We start from the raw sequence: 16,237 nt of genomic DNA on the forward strand, positions 1-16,237 counted from the left end.
AGACTATGTAATTTACAAAATATTGAGTTTCCAATAAGATTATGCAAAAAAAAGAAAATTATTAAATTTTAACACTAATTTCTACCATAAAAATTAAATTATTACAAATTTTATTAAATTTTAACACTAATTTTTACCATAAAAATTAAATTATTACAAATTTTAAAGTGCATTTAAAGTCTATAAACTAAACCGCTGCGAAATTAAAAAATAATATATTTTTATGAAAGTTATAAATATTGGTTTTTCTTGTTACTCATAGAATTGTCGAAAATATAATCTATTACTCATAAAATATAAAATTTTGCGTTTGTGAAAATACTTCAATTAAATTTTTATACCAACAAAACATAGTTAATTTAATGGGCAAGAGTTGAGAAATGGTTAGATAGTTTTAATCTAATTAAAACGTTGATGACAGTACTAAAAAAAACGTCAATAACATCTTGAACGAATTAAAACCTTGATAACAATATCATTAATATCCAATAACTAAAAGCATAATATATTAATCATACACGTAAAAAGAATTATTAAGATCATACGTTAGTATTGATATTAGTTAATTATTCAATAATGCAATTATGTTTTACTATTTAATTAATGTGCATATAAACTTGTATTTATGAAAGTTATAGTTAAAAAATAATTGGTGAATTATTATATCCTGAATAGTTATGTAATTTTCTAACAAAGTAAATGCATAGAATAGATATCCTAAAATGGTGTGTTTTAGGACTTTTGCACTTCTGCACACTGCGAGTTCGAACCATAAACATTTGATATCTTTTATCTTCTAAACTAACCTTATATTTGATATTCTCAACTCTGGTATGTATTATCACAAAGTCTTGAATATAACTTGGTAAATAACATAACTTCTAATTTGATATTATATCATCAGTTTTATCATTCTGCGATAACAACTAATTAAAGAGCAAAAAACTGGGTTAAAAAATATGGTGCTTCTTTTATTGATCTATAGGATAGGAATGGATCAAATTTATTAATATACATTGACTCATTGAGCAAGCAAGAATTTGGGTTTAAGAAAAATGAAGCAGGAATGCTATTTTCACAAAGCTTACCCAACTTTGAAGTTAAGTAAACAATAATCATGACCTCTATAATACTCTTTTACTACACAACAAATAACATTTGTGTACCTCATTCGCTTGGAGAATCCCCAATAGGGAATGAACTATGATGTGTTTCCTTCTTGCTAGAGACTCGCTCTTACGGAACAAAGGTCGGAGAGATTGAGAAAAATCAGCCAAAAGGGTGCTGGCTACGAACCACTGTCAGGGTTTGAATCCCTCACCCACAACTGACCAAAAAAGGAAGGACTTTTCTCTTAGAGGTAGGAAAATCAGTTGACTATCGAATCCAACTTTGGCCATTATTTTCATTTTCGTATCTGTAATCAATTCCAAGTTGTTCAAGAATAGTAGCGTTGTTGACATGCAATAACTAGAAATATCCATTCCTCTTTACCCGTTTTCTAGATTTCATAAGTTCCACCAGCGAAGGAAGAGGCTCAGGCACAGGGACATTCATTGACCTATACAACTTTCTAAACTTGTCGTTAAATCCCTTTGAAGAACCGACACTTAAAAGATGTGAATTACTACACCCTGCTATTCTGTCATTATTAACCATCTTTCCAACGTGTGTTTCAAGAATAATGGAGACATCTTTACAATTGTCTGCTAACTCTTTTTCCTTAACTCTACTTTCCTGCTCATGGACATGTTCTTCTACATCACTGTTGAATACTTCTGGCAGGTTATTATTCGTCGACAAAACTTTTATTTCAGAAATAGGGAGCTTAGTTCCATTAGAGTTAAGTGAGGCGTTTACATCAGCTGATAATGCATCATTCGCAAACTTCTCATGTTTTCCTTCGAAGTGAACTTCATCTTTAGAATTTACTGATGATTTGCCGCTCAGTTTACACTTTGCATCATGAATGGACAGTTCTGCTACAATATCTCCAACAGCTTCTACAGGCTCGTTCTCAGTAGATGGATATGAAACTTCTTCTGACAACAAAGTGGCATCTTCAATGGCAAGTCTAGCTCGTCCAAATAATGTGAGAGGTGGCAAGTTGCTTGAAGACAAAATGTTTAACATTTCTTGAGGAACAGGATACACTTTCACTGTTTGTGATTGAGGGTTTACGTTTCTTTGAGTGGGTGCTTCAACTATAGAAGAACAGCTCACTTCAATCACAGATGCATCTAAATCTGAAGAACTATCCTCAGCTATACCAAAAAGCTTCCATATTAGGCCATTTGAAGTTAAACTAGAACCACTGAGTTTCCTTTTTACGTAATCCAAATCCATGGCTCGACAACCAGGAGTGGTTGAAACAACCCATTTTGGTGCTAAAATTTGCAAGGCCCATTCTAGTTCTTCCTTTGACGAGTGCATCGAGTAGCAAACATGCCAAATACCATGTTGATCTTTAATTGCTTCACTAATTATTTGTTTCCTTGAGTTCCAAATCTCTGACACTTCCTCACGAACATACCACTGGGTAGAGGGTCGGATTACGAGAGGTTCAGACAGAAAATTGGTCTGAGCATCTGCAAGCAGTGTTCTTGCAGTTTGACATAGTTTAGGGAATCCATCAAGTAGATGAAAACGGGAGGATGGATCTTGAGTGAGGATGTCAGGGTTTATAAGTTCAAGAGCCTTATAGCCTGCTTTCTTGGATTCATCAGCAAATATCTTTGAACCAAATGTTTGGGACACTTGTTGCAATATATCTTCCTGTCCTAGAAGATTGCAAATCAGATATACTAGCGGAGCATCAGGGTGTTTCCATATGCAATTAATAATCTGAAAAGATAAATTATCTTAAATTATATACTGGTTATATATTATAAGAATGTAAATACTTAATATTCATTCTACCAAAACAATCAATAATATACAGACGAACTAAGGGTTTAAGCAGAGCACAAAACAATGAAAAGATTTTCAGCCACCAAGATATACGCCATGAACTATAGAAATTTATTGTCATAAGAAAGGTGAAGTTTAAAATTAAAAGAATCGTCAACAAGTTAACAAATGCCAGAGTATGAAATTTTGAAGGATCCAACATAAGAAATCTAATTGAAACATGGTTTTTGTGCACAATTAATATGGGCTCCAAACATTTGTAAAGTGGTCCAAAATGATGGTATCACCCAACAACTCAAACGAATAGATATCACATGGTGCTACTTGTTTCATGATAATAATAAAAGGAGAAAAAAAAGGCATCAGCAGCAGCAGAAGAAGAAATATGTGGAACATGAGCTGCTTCCCATTAGCATCAGGCATAAAAGGAACAGGGGGAGAAGACGTATCAAATAATTGAAAAGATTTAAAAAGAATTCAGAGAAATTTGCAGAAAGGAAAGGAAACTCTTATCATTTCATTATATTTGCATATGTCAAAATTAGTCACGTAGAATCTTGTATTGGAGGAAACTGCTTAGGCAAGGTTAGGAAAAGGACACCACAGAAACATGGTTGTTGATGATTTTAGCCTACATATCATTACTCTGCAATGAACGGAGAAGCACAGAGAAACTTGAAGTTGAAGCTCTAGAACTACAAAGCAAGAATATAGATAAAAGGGGCTAGGAAACTGTTAGACCCCCAATATTATATCAATACCGGAGGAGGGGAAATAAGTTTGTTTAGGGGGGAGACACGTGTGAATAAGTTTGTTAGGGGAGGGAGGGATATGTGAGTAATTGGTTGGGTAAGGTTAGGTTAGTTAGACATATAAATAAGTTTGTTAGGAGAGGGAGGGGTAGGCTTTATTTTTTTTGAGTTATTGAATCTTCCTGTTATTTCTTGGGAGAGAGGGAAACAGAGGATTGTACGTTCTGCTACATTAAATCAATAAGATAGAATTCTCAGTTGGATTTGGCTACGAGTTCCATCAGAAACCAAAAAGGTTCTGCAGAAGATCTTACATATAGGCTATAGCTATGTCAAAGATATACACATCCATGAAAATAAAATACAAAAAGGAAATTTGTATGTTGACATGACATTAACAGACAGATTTCATGATTGAAAATCTACAGGGCATTCACTTGATTCTCAAATCTCAAAACGTATTAAATAACTGAACAATGTTACCTGATGTATTGATGAATGCCTGCTAGGGAATTGTTGAAAGAATCTACCAAATGTACAGTCTAAAAAAATCAGATCCAGTTTACATCTTGGCTCTTTACCACTTTTTCCACGATACTTCTCAGGTAAGTTCTGTAGGCACTCAGGAGTTAATCTACAATCACCCGTATGCAGAACATTGCCAAAATAGCCTTCAAATAAGAACATAACAGCTCCTAGTCCATGCCAGAGAAATATATCATTTGTCAGCTTCTAAATGGTGATAACATTAAATATTCGAATGCACATAATAACCCCCACAAGATCTCTCAGAAAAAGAATGACAAGGAAAAAGGAAGAATACGCTGAAAACAAAAGATATGTGATGAGACTAAAAATGAAGTGTAGAAGGCTTAACATAAACCTAACAAAATACTGGTCTAGATTAGCATATACAATACCAACAAATTTTAATCCAAGTATGAAATGAGAGAGCATTAAAAGTCTTGCTCAAGACAAAAATTAAAGGATCTGCAGATGAATGGAAAAACAAAAAGTAAGGGATAATGTAGAGTGCAATAGCTAAAGGAGATGATCTCAAGATTTTACTTTATAGTATAGCTTCAGGGAGAAAGCAGGAATTTGAATCAGTAGGTTATATAGTCAGATTATCATTCTTGCCCCTGCCTGCAGGCTGAAAAATTAAAGGAGAGATACTTAACCTTTTCCTTTGGTAACATGTATCCAAGGGCCTAAATCATAGTTCATAAATGATCCAAATAGAATTAGAATTGTCTCCCAACTCTTCCACAGCTAGCATCTAATTAGAAAAAAACACGAAGGAGGTACAGACTCTGTGCTATTGAAAATTACATAGTTGACGATTTTATTGATATATGCAAGTTTAATTCTTCAAATTTCGGTGCTAATAAGATGTGAGATTTTAATGTTAAGGGGGTGTTTGGCCTAAGGAGTGGGGGGCGGGGGGGGGGGGGGGGGGGGGGGGAGTTGTAAACTCCACAAGGAATTTCTGGGCCACATAACAAGAAAAAAACATAAACTTTATGCCTTATTAACTCTTTATATTGTGGGTCTCACAACTTCACAAGTCGCCTCCTTGGCCCAAGCACCCCAAGTTTCAAACATTTCTATATAAATGCACTTGAAAAATAAGGAAAGTATATAGAAAATAAGGAAAGCCTAAAAAAGGTTCACAGCCACTTTCTTTTTTTATAATGTTTTTCTAGATAACCAAAAAGTTTTGTGAAGAATGTCCAGAGACAGTAGGTACTCGAATTTCTCTGTCCCAATTGACAAGTTTTCTTTCTTCCTAAATGCTTTTTTTTTTTTTTAAATGGAAAAAATAGATGAAGAACTTGTGCTCTTATCTGATAAAGACGATGAGATAACCCTTGTCTACTCCACATTGATATTCATAGTTGGGCATCTAAAGCATATTATTTTTTCTTACGAGGAGTCAAGGTGAAGATCTTTAACTTTTCCTTCATGCTGGAAAAATCACAACTTACATTAGAACTAAAACAATAATGCACAAAATAGGTGCACCCTTTGATGGTAAAATTCAAATATAACTTGACCAACTGTACCTTTTCTAAGAAAAAAATGTTATATTGTCTTTTAAGACACTCCTCTTAATTGGTGCTTCTGCTATAACCTTTTTATAATCTTCAGTCAAACAGCCAATAGTTAAATGTCAGTTTAAGTTAAAATACAACCCCAAGAAGCAGCTAATTGCTTCATTCACTCACAACAACGAAAAATTCAATGCCATGTTAATCTTAATCCTAAAAGTGTGTAAGAACAGTAGGTCTGCTATTTGAATTTCTGACATTTCTATAATTCCAATTGTTATTTATTAGGAGCCCACCCGAAAAATGATATGCGCACATTTAAGCCTTAATAAAATCTGTTAAATCACTTAATTAAAACAAATGGGTGGGATGGAAAAAATACCAGGGCAGTGATGAGCATCGAAAACGGTAACGGTGAAAGCTCCATCAGGATCTTTGACGACCAGCGATTGCCCCACCTCGATACATACAAACAGTGAATCATGTAACTGCGAAAAGGAACAACAATTCCAAGTCAAATTAAGCCTCCCGAAAAAGAAAAGCAATGGGTCGATTGAAAGTGAAGAGAAACCTGGGGAAACTGCTGAAGAACGATAGACTTGGTGAGAAAAGTAGAATAAATGGGGAAGGAAAAATGGGGGACAATCCCAGTGGTGTGATCCCTGTGAGCGTGTGTTAGAAAATGGTGGCGCTTCTTCTTGGAAGATGGGGACCATGTATCCACTGAAAAAGGGAGGCCTTGGGGCATTTCGATCGGCATCTTCGAGTTCTGAGGGGGAAATTCCGATGGGAGGGGAAGAGGAAAATGGGAATAAGAACCCTAATTTGATTCATAACGATTCTGTCAAAGCTTCCACAAGAAGCAAAATTTAGTGGCGGGACGGTTGAATCACCACTCTATTTATATTTTACCGCCTTTACCATTTTTCCAATACATTTTTAAAGCATATATATAGTGCATTTTTTTTAAATGGTAAAATATTCAAAATAAACTTTCTTTAATTTTTTAACTTTTCTCTGCTTTTTAAATACTTTTCACAACCCTAAACCCTAAAATTACCAAATTAATTTCATTAACCATACCATGTTTTTCAATACTCCCAAATGAAAGACTATTCAATTTTGAGTCTTAATTATATCAAAATCACTTGAGATTAATAAATTGTAAATAAGAATATAAATTGAAAGAACATATATAAAATTTATGAAAAAAAATGATTGGACAGTTTGCATTTTTATTTATTTATTGAAAAATAAAATGAGATAATAAAAAAAAAATTGAATTACATAAAAATAAAGGATAAAAAAGAAAAGAAAAGAAGATGAGCAGCGACAGAAGATGGTTTGACAGCCTAAATGGACATAGAAGAAGAATAATACTACCCTTATTCTTCAATGCCTTATTTCATTTATAACATTCCTATTAATTAACCACACTACCCACCACATTTCATAAAAAAAAAATAAACTATAATCAAGCTTGGAAAACTACAACAACAACAACAAAACACCTAAAATGAAAAATCAGTTTTGAGAGGGAGCATCGGGTTGGTTTTCTGGTGCTGCATCTTGAAATGCTGCTATCTTCTTGTATTCTTCGTACAACCTTGATAGAATTGGAAACTTGGACTGCACCAACATAACAATAATATGTTTATTAACCCTTTGTTAATTAACAATGGACACTGATTAATTTAACTTACTACTTAGCATTAATATATAAAAATAATGATTAAAATACAGTACCATGTCAAGATTGAATGTTTCAATGGCCCGATGAAGTTGAGGTGCCAAAAACAAGTCTGCCTGCATCCAAATAATAACAAATAATTCATCATCTTAATTATCATCTCATTACAAACAAAGCTACTTCAAACACACACATACCCTACTTCATAAGAAACTTTAGCTATATAAGTCTAAGTATATGTATATATTAATGGATAAGTACTCTTGGGCATAAAAATTTGATCAATGAAATTAGTAGACTAACCATATAAATTTGGTCTCCAGTAGCAAAATTTCCAGCTTCAACTGTTAGCAACTTTTCTAGTGCTGAAACAACACGCATGTAAAAAGATGGTTTTAGAACTAAGAGGGAATCAAACTAGATCTTTATAAAGATAGAAGACTGCTTCGTTTCTCATTGGAACCCCCCCCCCCCCCCCCCCCCCCCCCATGCTATCAAATAATTAAGTTATCAACACCCACATGGTAGTTTCTTTGTTTAAAGTTGTTTACTTCTCTTTATAAATGGTTGAAGAATATTATTATGTAGAGAAAGCTAAATTTTACCTAAAAAACCTTTTCCAATGATCATGTGAACCCAAGAAAGTTTCTCCTCAGTACCACATTTTTCCTCAATGTATTTCTGTAAATTAAAAAAACAGTATAATTAATATATACATTAGGATTTCAACCCTTTTAAATAATGAAATTAAAAAATAATTAATCATTGTTTCAATAATCACTCTTACCTCAACAATTAAATTTTGAAGAGGCTGTATGCTTGAAGAAACAATATTTGCAACCTGTGAAGAAAAAAGAAAAGATTTTTTTTTAAAAAAAATTTATAGACTAAAAATGAAACATTTACTTCAAAGTTAAAAATACGAATTACTAGTCCCATAAACACAAATTTAAATATAAATATTACCTGGTGATTAATAGCCCTTTTAACAAGATCAGTAGGCAGCAAAGGACGCTCAGGATACTTTTCCTCCAAATACTGTATGTTTACACAACTAATATCAATTAGTGATATCATTAGGAGAGCCATATTTAATTTGTAGATATGTAGGCTAACTAATCATCACAAATATTTTCATTAATAAATTTCTAAAATATATTTTGATTTTAAGAGTCTCCCAATGAGTTAAAATTCTTCTGCAGGTAACATTTGTTGAGTTATATCTATTGATAGTACTCTCTTCATTTTAAAATGTTTCCTTTCCACATTGTGTTTCTTAATAAGTATATATGCACAACTTAATTTAATTAGTTCACTTTTGTTAACATTTGGTTTTGTAAGTTATCATTTTGCAAAATTAGCTTAATTACTAATGAATGGGACCTGGGAGTTTAAGGACTCCATCTTAGTTAAAGCTGTCATTTCTAAATTCTCAACTAAACTGCTTTGTTTCGAAACTTAGATCTTACTTTTTATAAATGTAATAATAGATATAATTTGAAACTTACGAAAAAAAGAAAAGAAAAGAAAAGAAAAGAGAGAAACACAAACCATTATTATAGCAAAAGAGTCAGCAATAACAACATCTCCATCCACAAGAGTAGGTACAAAACCAACAGGATTGAGCTTTAGATATTCTGATCACATCAATTATGTAACAACAAAGTTAATTAAAACACAAACAATAACATATATATACATATAACATTAAACTTACCAGGAGCCAAATGCTCTCCCTTCAAAATATCAACAGCTTTATACTGAAAGTTTAGTCCTGAAAAGTAACAGAAAAGAACATATGCATGCATGAGATGATTTTGAATTACTTTGATCGCAATAATGCATTTGAGATCACTTGATATATATCAACTCAGTGTTTGATTTAGTTCATTACTTAATTTGAACACATTTTTTCATACTGTTATAAAAAACTAATTTATTTTTTAATGATTAAAATAATTTTGCAGAGTGGTTTAATTAGTAATACCTTTTAGGTTGAGGGCAATTCGAACACGTTGGGCACAAGTGCTGGCCCAGAATGAGTAGAGCTTCAATGGAGATTCTTCGTCCACTGCCATAGCCGCCTTACCCTTAACAACAGAGAAGATGAAGCAAACTTTATATATATATAGACCACAAAAGAAAGGAAGACGAAAATCAAATTGAATATTTTTGCAAATTATTACAATAATATTTGAGAAATCAATGTATATATGGATCCATTCATTGATGACTTTAACACCCACCACTGACCACACTGTCTCTTATCTTTATTACATAGTCAAGCATGTTGATGTCAGCGCTTACATCGGCATCGACTTGGATGTTTGAATGATCAATTACATAATTTTCCAATCAAATTCAACTATTGCATAATAAAATTTGTTCTCAAAATAAAATTCTCACTATATATCTTAAAATTCTATTCCAAATCTAAACCAAAATTATTTACATACTATAAAATTTGGATATATTCCAAATAAAACATGCATGATACAGATATAAAAAAAATGTATTTTTTTAAAACAACTTTCAAGTTTATAAAAATATGCTCATTTGGTAATTGGTATTAAGTTCAATTTTGAACGTTCACTTTCATTATTATATTGATTATTGTAATATAAATAGTATAATACACATTCCAGTATGCTTGTATAATATATGATTAATTAAGTTCATGATTTTTTGGTCATCAAATACTTGATTATGATGCATGTGATGCATGTGCTAATTTCAAGTTATTGAAAAGAGTATAATTGGAAGACATATCTTCTCCAATAACCAAGTATCTCCAACATGAAACATAAAAAGTAAAATTAAATTCCCTTTCTTGCCCTTAAAGATTATAGATGACATATATATATATATATATATATATATATATATTCCAACACAAATGATTCTTTTCCCTATGCTCTTCCCATGGCAATTTATTCTTTGCTTCTTCCCCTTTAATTTGTCCATATAAAGCCTAAGAAATAGAGAAAAAGAAGATTGGTTGATTTAGGAATATTTTGAGTATTTTGAAAAAGAAGAAGAAGAAGAATTGAAGTATTTTGTTGTTGGAAATTAGCTAATAATGGATGGAAGAGGGAATAGTAATAATAATGTTCATGATCATCCTCCAAATGCAAAGTTTGAGTTCACTCCAACATGGATCATTGCTGTTGTTTCATCCATTATCGTTATCATTTCCTTCTCCCTTGAGCGTGGCCTTCATCACCTTGGACAGGTTCTTATACACAACAACAATACCTTTCCCATTTTTTACTTTCTTTATTTCTTCATTTCTTTACCTACTTTCATCGATTTTGATTCGTTATTTTAAGGGTTTTGTAATTCTAGAAATGCTCATTTTGATTATATGTTTCAAATATCGATATATCATCGGTGGATTATTGAACTATTATTGAAGTGGTTTTATATATATCTAGTAGCATCTCAGTACATTAATGCGAAGCTTTATTAATTACAAATATGTTTAAAATGTGAGATTTTAGCATAATGTGTATATATATATATATGCCCAACATAAATGACATTTATCTACCTTTTTGTTTAATGTGGTTCTTTCCTTGATTCAGAAGTTGCAGAAGAAACAGATGGATGAACTAAATCATGCGTTGCTGAAACTAAAAGAAGGTTTTTTCTCAATATTTTCCCTTTTTTCTTTTCTCAAGACTATGCAGTTCACTCTATACAAGTCTTTTCCCTATAGTTTGGCCTCTAATATTTAGAGGTTATGATTTTAATGCCGATATTTTCCCATGAGTCCAAATTCCATATATTCAACAATCAAATAAACTTACGAACATATATATATATATTATCTAGCTGATCTCACTAAATTATGAATTAATGATATTTGATCATCACACGTTGGTATGGGATTTTCCTCTATCTTTATTGTGTAAGGTGTTCGTTCAATACTGAATGTGTAATTACAAGAGGTGCAGTTGAACGTTTTTCTTATAACTTTCTCTCTCTCTCTCTCTCTCTCTCTCTTTTTTACAGAGTTAATGATTTTAGGGTTTATCTCCCTATTATTCAACGTGTTTCAAGGGGCAATCGGACGTTTTTGTATGCCCAAAGATTTTGCATACCATATGCTTCCATGTAAGAGAAGTACCGTGCCCGTTGTTAATCATTTCTCATCGTCAAATTTTGTCGATCACAATTACAATATTCACCGTCATCTATTATCGACAACTCAAGCTAATTTTCAACATTGCTCACGAAAAGTAAGGGTTTGTTTCATAACACATCTTATGACTATTTTTATAATTACTGTTTTCATATATTCTTTCTAAATAATTACTTTAATTGTGTTTTATGAACAGGGGAAGGTTCCTCTATTATCTTTGGAAGCATTGCATCAGCTCCATATATTCATATTTGTGTTGGCTGTTGTTCATGTCATCTTCTGTGCTACAACCATGCTTCTAGCCTCTGCAAAGGTACTAAATTCTCTCTCTCTCTCTCTCGAAACCACCGTTCCATTATTGGTTATTCATACATATATTATTTGTATAGATACGATTGTGGAAGAGATGGGAAGAATCTATTGATAAGCGCCAACCTACGCAATCTGAAGATGGTAAATCATTATTCAAATATATCATTTTCATTCCAATCTCTTTTTGTTCTTTTTTACTACCAAATACATACAATTTTGTTTCCATTAAACTTAACATTTCTTTCTACGCTTAATTTAATTCATGGTATAAAAATGTTTTCAATAATCAAAATCAAATGGTATAAAAAAGTTTTAATTTACAATTTGTTAGTAAAAAATATTCAAAGTACATACACCAACATTTCAACATTAATATTTAGAGGTAAAGGCTAGGTTTAATTTAATCACTTGAGTTAGAGTCATTGGTCAATTAACGAGTTTAATCACCTTGTTTAATTAATTAGTTATTGAATTACTTTCTTTTAACTTTTTATTTAACTCAACACATTTTGTAAGTACTTCAATATAATTTTATATAATTATAAATGGTAGAGAGATTTAATTTTAGAGATGCTTCAATAATGAAGCTTTTAAATTATCTCTAATTAATATTTGTTTGTTGTTAAGATGATGAGTTTAATAAACGAGCCGTTGGCTTTTGGAGAAGGGCTGCCGTCATTGCTTGGATGGTAATTAAACACTCTCTATTTATTTACAATAATGTATTTTTCCAAATTTATAAGTAAAATTTTTAATTTTGCTATATTTTATAAATATATATATTAGATGGCATTTAGAAAGCAGTTTTATGGATCAATTACAAAGTCGGATTACAAATATCTTCGACGAGGCTTTATTAAGGTTAGATACATCCATAACCAATTTTCATTCCGTCTTTATTGTTTAGTTGAATTTTGACTTTGTTTTATTTGTCGATAAATTTAATATGATAATAAAATCAAAAGAATTTTAGGAACATCCTTGAATAATATTCATTCAAATTTGATAGGTTTAATTTGTTTGTGTATTTTTGAAAATTTGATTTAATATAATGATGATGCAGAAACATTGCCCAGGGGAACTTAATTTTGATTTCTATGATCACATTAAAAAAACTTATCAACATGATTTCAAGAAAGTTGTTGGTATAAGGTGAGACTCTTTTCTTTATCAATATTAATTAATTGCCATTAAAATTATAAAGATTTACAAGCTAAAGATAGTCTTCTATCACTCAAATTTTATAAAATTTATTATTTTTTTAAAAAATTCAATTATAATTTTATAGACTAAATTTAACACTAAAACTAAGTGTAATATTTTAAGACTTAAAAGATTAATTAATAGCTAGAATGAAAAAAAAAAGAGTATTTTCTTATCCCTAAACTTAATTTAAAACGATGGAAAAAATCGACTTACACAGCGAAATTTGGATCTAATATAGGCTAATTGCATGTAATCTAATTATAAATTAATTAATATGCATGGAATCTAATTAACTGAATTAATTAGGTTTAGAGAGACACATACCTTCGTAGCTCTCAAATGTTCGTAGTTTACTCACGAACTATATATTCAAATTACTATTAGTATTGATGCACTAATTTACGAATTTAGAATCGAACTGTGGGATCCAATGTATGAAAGAATTGAGAGAGAAATGGAAATTGAAGAATAATCGAATATTATTATTAGCAAGTTATTGGGTTAATTAAATTACATATAAACTTAACATATATATGTGTGTGTTTTGTAGTTGGTATCTTTGGGCCTTTGTTGTGCTGTTCTTACTGCTTAATCTTGAAGGTAAATATATATCATCCTATTAATAAAACCTTATTTTACTAATTACTTAATCAATCATAATATACTTTGCCTTACAATATAAACATAAGTATATATGTATATATATATATGAAATTTTCATTTTACTAACATCTTTCATATATAAAATTCTTTATTTATAGGATGGCACACTTATTTTTGGTTGTCATTTCTACCGCTAATTGTAAGTTCTTAATATTATATAACAATTTCTTTTCTGGAATCTAAAAAAAAAAAAAAAAAGCGTATAATTTCATTTGTACTTTCTAGCCTATTTTCAAAGAAGAGAGATTGAAGAAAAGTTACATGTTAATCATCGTTCAATCGATAAGTATCGACACATCACTAAAATTAATTAGTATTTGAATTGTGATTATTAATAATTTGATGAATTTTCAGATGCTACTTCTCGTGGGAGCAAAGTTGGAATACATAATAACACGTATGGCTCAAGAATTAAACTTGAAAATCGAAGACAAAGAAGCACAACAACAACAACGACAACAACAAGAACGTGATGAAAGACATTTCGATAGACAACAACACCGTAGGAATATCAATAGACATGGTAGCCACCACCATGTGGATCCTTCCGATGAGTACTTTTGGTTTCATTCTCCTTCATGTGTTCTTCATTTGATTCACTTCATTCTCTTCCAAAATTCCTTCGAGATTGCCTTCTTCTTTTGGATTTGGGTACGTAATATTTCATTTACCACTCATTAATCACATTCTCTTGATTCATTTTTTACTTACTTATTTCATACCAAAGTTGTCATTACGTAAACACATATACATAAGAAATTGTACAAATTTTAGTGTCCATTGCTCTATGTCATTATGGAGTTGAGTGTTGATCAAGTTTATAGAAATACAATTGAAAGTTATTTCAAGATTAGAAATATAATAAATAGAGGTTATTTAGATAAGTCGGAAGGACAAATTGAAGTTAACTCTCTTAATTATTGCTTTCTTTCTAAAATAATATACTCGTCTAATCTAACATTATTTGCAGACAACTTATGGATTTAAGTCTTGCATTATGGAGAAACCTGCCTATATCATCACCAGACTCATTTTAGGGTATACACTATCACCTAACTTTTTTTTAGTATGAACGTTTTTCAAATTACTATACTATCAATGCTAAAAGTATATAAAATGGATATTTGTGTGTAAGTAAGGTGACTAACATTATTATTTTGGTTGTACATATAGTGGGATTGTCCAAGTGCTATGCAGTTACAGCACATTGCCTTTGTATTCTTTAGTCACTCAGGTTGGTTCAATTAATTATCTCTTCCTCCTTTAATCCTTCAATTAATTAACAATAAATGTAGAGATGGAGTTTGAAACAATAACATAATCAAAATAGATAATTGAAAGTATATATGCATGCTTTAGATAAAATCAAAATGATCATATGTATTTGAACATTTATTAATTTATCAGTGTATTCATGATAATGGTAAAGGTGCATTGCACATACCTAACTTACATATGATCATTTTGATTTTATCTAAAGCATGCATATATACTTTCAATTATCTATTTTGATTATGTTATTGTTTCAAACTTCATTTCTACATTTTAAAGCAAGAATTGAAAATACAAGTATATATACTAAAATCAAATATCTATTTTTCTTTTTTTACAAAATTGAAGATGGGAAGTGAATATAAGAAGCCATCTGATCATGAAGAGCATGGCAAAGCAGAAGAAAGAATTAGCTGAGGAATATCTTTCATTATTACCCATATATAATATATTTCGACTATATATTGAACTGTATGCATTTTTCTAAAAAAAATGAACTCCAAATTTAATTAAATGATGTGTGTGTGTATATATATTTCATTCATGAAGCTCACGTCAATATATGTTGGGCTTTTCTTCTCCTATTTGTGGCACTTTCTTGAGGGTTGGAAAAGGAGAAAAGTCCAAAAATGCAAGAAAATGCTAATTATAATTCATATTGATAAATAATGGTACACGTACCTCTACCAACTATGATTAAGATACTTTTACATAACAAATTAAAAGTCATAATCTTATATCAAATTCTTAGAATTTTCAAATAAACAATTCAAAAAGAAGAAAAAGAAAACTCCTCAATATTGACATTAAGAGAGAGCAAATCAAAGAAAGGCTTTTGGAGTAGTATAAAGCCACAGAACTCCTCACAAGTGAAAAAGGTCCAACATGAGACTCATTCTCATCGAGGCATACACTTGCAATAAGAATTACCACCAGAGAATAAGATTATATAACTTAATTAATTTTTTTAATGATGAACTGAAATCATCATCAATTCTTAATTGAATTTATTAGTAGCTTTAGGGGAGTATTAAATCCATTATCAACAACTCCATTAAGTTGACACACTTTCACTTATCTCACTATTTGACATTACATTCATACGTTAAAAGAAAAGCACCGTCGTATGTGGCTGCCTTTTTTTGACTAAATACTAAATACAAACACCTATTCCTATTCCTATTCCTTCCCTTCTAATTGGTTCTCATAAAGCCAAATAAATACACTAAATAGGAAA

General features: G+C 30.9%; 3 protein-coding genes across 4 annotated transcripts; 1 reads left to right on the plus strand and 2 right to left on the minus strand.

Moving 5' to 3' along the window:
• Positions 1-946: 946 nt before the first annotated feature.
• LOC101217143 (protein artemis) lies at positions 947-6,625 on the minus strand. Of its 2 annotated transcripts, none has more exons than XM_004147312.3 (4): positions 6,285-6,625; positions 6,096-6,201; positions 4,146-4,357; positions 947-2,844 (listed from the first exon to the last, which is right to left on the minus strand). In XM_004147312.3, the coding sequence occupies exons 1-4, from the start codon at positions 6,471-6,473 to the stop codon at positions 1,471-1,473; spliced, it is 1,881 nt and encodes a 626-aa protein (XP_004147360.2). In that variant the 5' UTR covers positions 6,474-6,625; the 3' UTR covers positions 947-1,470. The 2 variants fall into 2 exon arrangements, with proteins under 2 accessions (XP_004147360.2, XP_031736402.1); XM_031880542.1 differs by lacking the exon at positions 6,285-6,625 and adding an exon at positions 4,731-4,815.
• A 349-nt stretch (positions 6,626-6,974) lies between these two features.
• Positions 6,975-9,580, minus strand: LOC116401624 (glutathione S-transferase 2-like). The gene is made up of 9 exons (XM_011651130.2): positions 9,391-9,580; positions 9,121-9,177; positions 8,955-9,040; positions 8,370-8,441; positions 8,191-8,244; positions 8,009-8,084; positions 7,707-7,768; positions 7,460-7,519; positions 6,975-7,342 (listed from the first exon to the last, which is right to left on the minus strand). The coding sequence occupies exons 1-9, from the start codon at positions 9,479-9,481 to the stop codon at positions 7,238-7,240; spliced, it is 663 nt and encodes a 220-aa protein (XP_011649432.1). The 5' UTR covers positions 9,482-9,580; the 3' UTR covers positions 6,975-7,237.
• Positions 9,581-10,417: 837 nt separating this feature from the next.
• On the plus strand, positions 10,418-15,674 carry LOC101216903 (MLO-like protein 13). The gene is made up of 14 exons (XM_011651131.2): positions 10,418-10,635; positions 10,988-11,045; positions 11,418-11,644; positions 11,744-11,860; positions 11,937-12,000; positions 12,487-12,548; positions 12,646-12,720; positions 12,923-13,011; positions 13,616-13,665; positions 13,827-13,867; positions 14,083-14,379; positions 14,699-14,766; positions 14,902-14,962; positions 15,349-15,674. Exons 1-14 carry the CDS (start codon positions 10,483-10,485, stop codon positions 15,415-15,417), a joined length of 1,431 nt encoding a protein of 476 aa, XP_011649433.1. The 5' UTR covers positions 10,418-10,482; the 3' UTR covers positions 15,418-15,674.
• The last annotated feature ends 563 nt before the right edge of the window (positions 15,675-16,237 follow it).

Source organism: Cucumis sativus, chromosome 2, assembly GCF_000004075.3.
Source record: "Cucumis sativus cultivar 9930 chromosome 2, Cucumber_9930_V3, whole genome shotgun sequence".
Taxonomy (NCBI): Eukaryota; Viridiplantae; Streptophyta; class Magnoliopsida; order Cucurbitales; family Cucurbitaceae; genus Cucumis; species Cucumis sativus.

Coding starts and splice junctions, on each gene's coding strand:
- LOC116401624 (XM_011651130.2), bottom strand. CDS start 9,481: ATGGCAGTGGACGAAGAATCTCCATTGAAGCTCTACTCATTCTGGGCC. Junction 9,041..9,120: donor GGGAGAGCATTTGGCTCCTG/GTAAGTTTAATG, acceptor TGATGTGATCAG/AATATCTAAAGCTCAATCCT. Junction 7,769..8,008: donor CATTGGAAAAGGTTTTTTAG/GTAAAATTTAGC, acceptor GTGTTGTTTCAG/CACTAGAAAAGTTGCTAACA.
- LOC101217143 (XM_004147312.3), bottom strand. CDS start 6,473: ATGCCGATCGAAATGCCCCAAGGCCTCCCTTTTTCAGTGGATACATGG. Junction 4,358..6,095: donor CGATGCTCATCACTGCCCTG/GTATTTTTTCCA, acceptor GGCATGGACTAG/GAGCTGTTATGTTCTTATTT. Junction 2,845..4,145: donor GGCATTCATCAATACATCAG/GTAACATTGTTC, acceptor TTATCTTTTCAG/ATTATTAATTGCATATGGAA.
- LOC101216903 (XM_011651131.2), top strand. CDS start 10,483: ATGGATGGAAGAGGGAATAGTAATAATAATGTTCATGATCATCCTCCA. Junction 13,868..14,082: donor TGTCATTTCTACCGCTAATT/GTAAGTTCTTAA, acceptor ATGAATTTTCAG/ATGCTACTTCTCGTGGGAGC. Junction 14,380..14,698: donor CCTTCTTCTTTTGGATTTGG/GTACGTAATATT, acceptor CATTATTTGCAG/ACAACTTATGGATTTAAGTC.